The following is a 7,159-nucleotide window of genomic DNA, read 5'->3' on the forward strand; positions in this document are numbered from 1 at the left end:
CGTGTCCCTGAGAAGACGAGTACTCAAACAGCATTACGACTACTCGACACTCGGGACTACCACAAGCCAAGCTTATCCTACATGTCGGGGACTTCGACTACTCCAAACCTCGGGACCAAAGGTCGGGCGAGGCGGAGTTCCACCCTCGAAGGGTCGGGCTCCGCCGACCCCAGGACTCAGGGTCGGGCGAGGCGGAGTCTCACTCGGGGTCGGGCGAGGCGGAGCTACCCTTCCCGAGGGTTGGGCTCAGCCGACCCCAGGACTCAGGGTCGAGCGAAGCCGACCCCAAACCTCAAGGTCAAGCGAGACGCATCCCCTCCCCGGAGGGTCAGGCACAGCAGAGTCGTAATATTTTGAGTTTCGACGACATGGATTAAAAACTACTCTTCGCAAGACGATGATACAACAAAACCAAAAATCTTGATATTCAAAAGTTTCAACATACTCGATACAAGAACAAGGGTACACACAAAAAGCTCAAAGTTCTTCTAAGGAGACGAACTCTGACATCTTGGCTGCAATGGGTTCCGCCTCCTTGAGGTACTACGCATATGCTTCATCTGTGCAGTTGTGAGCCACACCATCTCCAGCTGCCGCCAAGTCTGCCCTCGGGTAGTAGGACTTCACAACCGCAAGAACTTGTTTGCAAACAGTCTTGCAAAGTCCCACCACCTTACTCGGGGCAGCTCTTAATCGCTCTACTAGCAATTGCGGCTCTACGCCTTCCTCCCCGGGGGCTATAGCATTCACCAAGTCTTTGGCTGCTCCAGACAATTCTTGGAGTTCACCCCGAAGCTGTCCCAAGGTCTGGGCATGATCTCTACATGCCACCATGGCCATGGCAAGCATCGCGCCGTTTTGCATCTTTCGGTCTCGCTGATGCTCGCAAGCAGCCTCTGCTTCCGCGAGCGTGGCCCGAAGATGTTCAGCTTCATCTGCCACTCGGTCGTGAGCGTTCCTCCAATCAATAACTTGGCTCTTTGCAGCCGCCTCCTGCTTCTTGAGCTCTACAAAGCACAAGGACTCAGGTCACATCCAACTACAGTGGGACACACCCAAAGTAGTCGCCATGCTTACCTTGATACTTCTTGTTCAAGGACTTGTAGCGGCTCTCCAGTTTCTCCTGCAGAACGGTGTGATCCGCGCGTTCCACGACAAAGGATTTCGCCCCGACTTCATGAACCCGAAGCGCGTCTCTCAGTTGGGCACATTCCTGCTCCAGCTGATGGTTTCTTTCCTGAAAAGATCCGAGTATGCTGTGTTGAGTTTCATGTCTCACGACTACTCGGGTCATGCAGTAACATCAGCAATATCCACCTGGATGCCCCGGAACACATCCATGGCCCTCTGGAGCTCCAAGTCAGAAGGCGGGCTGAGTACTGGCCTTTGGGTACCCTCCACACGACGAGGAATTGCACCGAGAGAAGCACCTGCAACATTCACCATATCAGCTACCGACTATGATTACAATAACAAATTACAGGCACTTACCCGGAGCAGTCCACTGTCTGGATTTCTCAACAATAGCCAGCGCTCCGCTAGAGGATGATGATAGGCCGGCACTCCCTGAGCCTGATGCAGTAGCGGGTTCCTCCACTGAGCGAATCACGTCTTGCAGCATCGACATAGTAGCTCCAAGACGGCCATCGTCAACCTCGGGTATTTCTTCAACAATGAAGTCCTCCAGTGGAATTGATGTTGTAGTCAAAGGTTTTGGCACTATCCCTGTCTCTACAAGAATAGTTTCATCTGCAGCTCTGCAACAACAAAATGTCACTTCATGACTCCAAGACAAACCCAACATCATTCAAGAAAAGAACTGAAAGCTCACCGGGCTGAGCGTGGCGGCACCCGCACACGTTTCTTCTCGGCGACAGGCGGCCGAGTACTTGGAGCCATGGGAACAGCCGCCGGCACCGTTTTCTCACCAAGACCTACAAAAGCAAAGTCAAGACTACAGTACTACTCAAATGACTACAATTGGAAGGGGCAACGCTTACCACTGGCGATCACATTGGATAGCAAAGTGCCAGTAGCAAGTACTGGAGACACCTCCTTCGCTACTCCGGCAGGAAGCCCCAGAACCGCCTGGTCGGCGATGGGTGGCATGGCAGCCGGAGGAGTTGGCGCAGTTAACTCGGGGGCTACCACAGTTTCTGTTGATGGTACCCTCTCCGGCACCATGTCAACAGCCTCATCATCGACGTCAGGGTCGGACGCGACTATTTCTTTAGAAGCAGCCTCATCTACAGCCTTCGCGAACCAAGACAAGATTCACCACATCAATAACGCATTTCAAGCTCTTCAGTAACATACAAGTTATCGACTACATACCTTGGTACCCCGAGACTTTTCAGTGGTTGAAGCAGACTTAGCCGCAGCCATCTTGCGGACTACTCTGCGTCTCTTGACAGGAGGAGAAGGCTCATCCTCCTACTCCTCGACGACGGCTTCCGACTCTTCTTCTGACTATGCCACATAGCCGTCAAGAACTCGGAACTTCTAAACAACAAATCGGTGTCAGCAACAAGAATCTTAAGTCAAAGAAGAACAAGTCAGGAGGAAAAACTTACCACTTCTGGCTCATACCAAGATTCATACTGATGAAGGGCTGCAGGGATTATTGGTACTCCCTGATAGTTCCTGAAAAACTTCGCCAGCAACGCCTCCACGTCATCGTCAGATATGTCCTCCTCAGACATACACGATGGATCCTTCAGACCTCTGTACTCACTTCCCGGGTGCACACGTTTCTAAAGTGGCTGGACCCTTATCTTCAGGAAGCTGGCTGCCACGTTGATCCCAGTCAGACCGAGTGCTTTCAACTTGGTGATCTGCTGCATCTGGAGATCAAGCTCAGGGGTGTCCTCAGGCTCGCTTACCCAGTTTTCCGCATGCTTGGGTGCGTGACCAGTCACCACAGGCAAGCGAGGATCATGGTTCCCGATGTAGAACCACCTTTTCTTCCAATCCCCATGGGAGTTAGTCAGATTATACTCAATGTATGCATTCGAGTTCCTAAGTTGGAACCCGGCGCCTCCAAAGACCTCCGTCCGCTGGGCACTCGGCTGAGGCTTGCAACGGAACAATTTCCTGAATAGCTCGAGGCTTGGAGGTACTCCCAGGAAAACTTCGCACAGATGTACAAATATTGCCATGTCCAGTACTCCATTGGGATTCAAGTGGACGAGCTGAAGATTGTAGTACTCGAGAATACCTCTGAAGAAGTCGGAGGTAGGCACGGCCAGTCCCCTTTCCATGAAGTGAGCAAGCATCATCGTCTCCACCAGATGTTCTTCAAACTGCCACGCATTGGGAAATGCGGGGCGCCATTGCATGATTTCCTTCGGCTGAAGGAGCTTGGCATCGACTAGCGCCTGGACTCCTTCTTCCTTCATCACCGAGTGTTGCCAAGTTGCCCCAGGTGGTGGCGGAGCGGTTTGGTTCATCGGCCCCACCTTCGGCGCTGGCAGCACAAACGCCTTCCCCTTCTTGGATCTGACCTTGCCCATCGCTAGAGCTTTGCCTTGGATCTTCTCGGGTTTCTTTCCCATCTTCTTGGAGCGCATCCAATGGACTCAACCTCAAGTTAAGGAAGAGGCTTCCACTCGGATCTAAACGGCAATGGCGGAGGCGGTGGCACTGACGGCGGCGAAGAAGCGAGCGAAGGCGCAGAGGAGGAGGAAGAACAGATCTAATGCCCGTGCGGCGTCACAGCAACCGAAAAGGGGGCTTTCCAGATTTATCTCCGCTGGCTCCGGATTCGACGTGTCAGTTGCGCAACGGACAGATTAAATCACGTATTAATTGCAATAAACACCCAACGGTTACTACATTCAACGGATTGATGACCACTTCAACGACAGGAATCGCCTAAGTGCTCGGGGGCTGCGGGTACCGTACCCGTTGGTCAGCTTTTTCTTTTTTAAGATCTCCGAGGGTAAAATGGACAAAAGCTGGTTTGACCCTAAGCCTGATTCTTCGACTCAACCTAAGACTCGGGGGCTACTCCATATTGAGTGCGATTGACATCGCACTACCATATAAAAATTACTCGGGACGGAGACAACTCGAAGCTGCAGAAAGAGTACCTTCCAGCCACGTGACAGTACTCGGGCATTTCAGTCTGCCAAACTACTCGGGTAGTGCCTGCAGTGCCCAAAACTATGGCGTACGACTACAAAGTACTCGAGGGCTTGTCGGGACTACTCCCCAGACCCACGGGTAGGCCTCGGACGGCCCACTAAGGGACGTACTCGGACATGATCAGAACAAGGATGGGCGTATCCTACTCGGACTAGTCTTGTATGTTTATGGAAAACTCTCGGACCGATACTGAGTAGAACTCTGTAATAGTACCCGACTAGGACTTAGACTTGTAACCCTACCCTCCCGGGTATATAAGGCCGGGCAGGGACCTCCCTCAAACAACAATCTCCAAGATCAATACAAACCAACACACAGGACGTAGGGTATTACGCGATCTAGCGGCCCGAACCTGTCTAAATCGTGTTCCTTACGTCACCATTGATTCCTTGATTCTCGACGACCCTTACCGCATAAAAGACCACCTAGGGTACCCCTAGGCGGGTTGCCGGTCTAAAACACCGACACTGACTGCCCAAGGCATCCATAGAAACAATTGTTGAAGGGGGGTGGGCTTGTACCCAGGAAGCCCAATGATCCTATGATTCATCCAAACTACTTGGTTCATTGTCTGAATCACCAAAACTTGGTCATCAACTGTATGCACATACAACGCTCCCTGAAGGAAGAAGTGTGGCCTGTAAGTTATGGTCATATCATTCTGAAATGTCCATCCATGGACCATTTGAAATTCTCAGATGAAAAGATCTCAATTGCGTAGAGGCCAACTACTACACGGGCCGAGGAACACTTCTGCTTGAAGCTGAATACATAGAAGTGTGGGGATCATAAAGGATCGTAGGCCAGCATAACTACATGATTGAAGTCTGGATCCTGATGAATTTTAGGTAGTGACGTCCACTGTCCTGTAACTGGATTGCACACGATGAGATGGTTAATGCCTAGAAGAGAAGAGATTCGTTCATACTCTTATGTAAGGGGGTGTTTGGGAGAGGGGTGCTAAACTTTAGCACCCCTACTTTAGTCCATTTTAGTCATCAAGCTTCCCAAACACCCCAACTAAATCTGGTGGGCTAAACTTTAGCCCCCCTCTAATCCTTTAGCCAGTGGAGGCTAGCTAAAATGGACTAAAATAGATCCCGCACCTCATTTTCCTCGGATACTCCTCCCCCCCACCCCCCACGTCCCCCCGCACACACGCCACCATTTCCTCCTTCCCCTTCCTCCCGAGATCTCAACCGCGCCACCCCAGATCCGGAGCAAGTCGCTCCCGCGCCACCACCTCCTCCCCGTACTCCTCCACCGCGACTTCCTCCGCAAACTCCTCGCCGCTGTCCATCTCCCTCCAACCCTCGCCGCCGTCCAACTCCCACCTTAGCCACCCAAGATCCACATAATCCGGTCTGCTCCTCTTCGAGATCATGGACGCCCACAGCAACGACCACTTATCCCAGCCGGAGGAGGTGTTCGCTGGCAATGCCATCGACTTCTTCTCCCAGGCGGAGTCCTGCCAAGGTCCTCCAGCCAGCCTCCAGGCGTTGGATCTCAACTCGCAGGCGGAGGAGTACACGGACATCGCCTCGTACTCTGAAATCCTCCGTGGAGACGGCTATCTTGCTCCAGGCCGCAGCGGCCGTTCCCTTGGCCTGCGCATGGCCCGCAATGGCGCAAGAGGAAGCATAGGCGGTGGTGGATCCGAGGCGGCCAGAGGTTCCAGCGGCGGTGGAAGGAGAGGTGGAGGCGCGGGGGGGGGGAGCAGAGGTGGTGGCTTTCAAGCAGGGGGCGGCGCTGGTGGGAGCAGAGGTGGCGGCGCCGGTGGGAGTAGAGGTGGTGGCGCAGTGGGTAGGAAAGCTGGCGGCGCAAGTCGTGGTGGCACGGGCGGTGGTGGATCCGGCAGGGGTAGCGGCTGTCGTGGAGCAACAAGGTCTTTGTTCGCTGCACCTCCCTGTGCTGGTGCATCTGGAAGTCGTCGTCGAGAAGGATGGTCGGCAAACGAAGAAGGTTTCTATGAATTTGAGTGTGCAAATGATGGAGATGTTGCTGAAGGTGTTGAAATTGTTTTTCCAGGCAGCAAGGTAACAATTTCTAAATCCATATGACTCAATTGTGTTGCTAGAACCGGTTTTCCAGGTGTTGGATTGGCAGTAGGGATGTTTCTGTAGGATTTGAATTGATTGGACTATGTAGGGATGTTTCTGTAGGGAGATAGCTTGAAATGCATAACACTCCAAATTGTTGATTGGACTGTGGTTTGTGTAGAGAGTCATGGACAGTATGATGTACACATTCTTGTGTGTCATGTGACTAAATTGTAGAATTGCAGCCATGAATGTATAACACTCTAAATTGTAGAATTGCAGCCATGAATGCATATGACTCAATTTTGTTGCTTCAATTGGTTTTGTTTCAGTACTATGCTTGATTGTCCTGATTGTAGATATTGTATGATGTTTACATTTCCAAATGTGTTGTCCTAATTGTCCAAAATCTTGGAATTTTTGTACATGAACTAGATAAAAGGTGACAAGGCTTTTTGTCAGAAGCCAATACACATCTGTTATGTGATCTGTGTGTTGAGCAAGTTAGAGCAGGCAATTATCATAAGGGCATCATGTCAGCTAAAGGATACAAGATAATTGAAGAAAAATATTATCTACAAACTGGGTTGAAGCATGAAAGGAGGCAGTTAAGGAATAGGCTTGGAGGGTTGAAAACATTGTACACTTTCTGGAAGGCTTTGTGGACAAACAGTGGGTTGGGCAAGGATTCAGATGGAAATGTGGTAGCATCAGATGAATGGTGGGAAGAGAACACCAAGGTAAGTTCATACTTGTGAATTTCTGTTCTTGAACTGGTGGGAAGAAAACACACAGGTAGGTAACATTAACTTGATTTGCAGGGAAAGAAATGGGAATATAAAAAACAAGCTGGTGCACCAGAGTACATTGACCAGCTTGAGGAGATCTTCCATGAGAGCGTTGTAGATGGTTCTACTTCATTCAATCCTTCAGTAGATGAAGACCAAGAAGAACAAGAAGAACAAGAAAAATAA

General features: G+C 51.0%; 1 protein-coding gene across 1 annotated transcript; it reads left to right on the plus strand.

Annotated features, from left to right (window-relative positions):
- Window positions 1–6,718: 6,718 nt before the first annotated feature.
- On the plus strand, window positions 6,719–7,159 carry LOC117856296 (uncharacterized). Its single transcript, XM_034738691.1, has 2 exons — window positions 6,719–6,925; window positions 7,007–7,159. Exons 1-2 carry the CDS (start codon window positions 6,719–6,721, stop codon window positions 7,157–7,159), a joined length of 360 nt encoding a protein of 119 aa, XP_034594582.1.

Source organism: Setaria viridis, chromosome 5, assembly GCF_005286985.2.
Source record: "Setaria viridis chromosome 5, Setaria_viridis_v4.0, whole genome shotgun sequence".
NCBI lineage: Eukaryota > Viridiplantae > Streptophyta > Magnoliopsida > Poales > Poaceae > Setaria > Setaria viridis.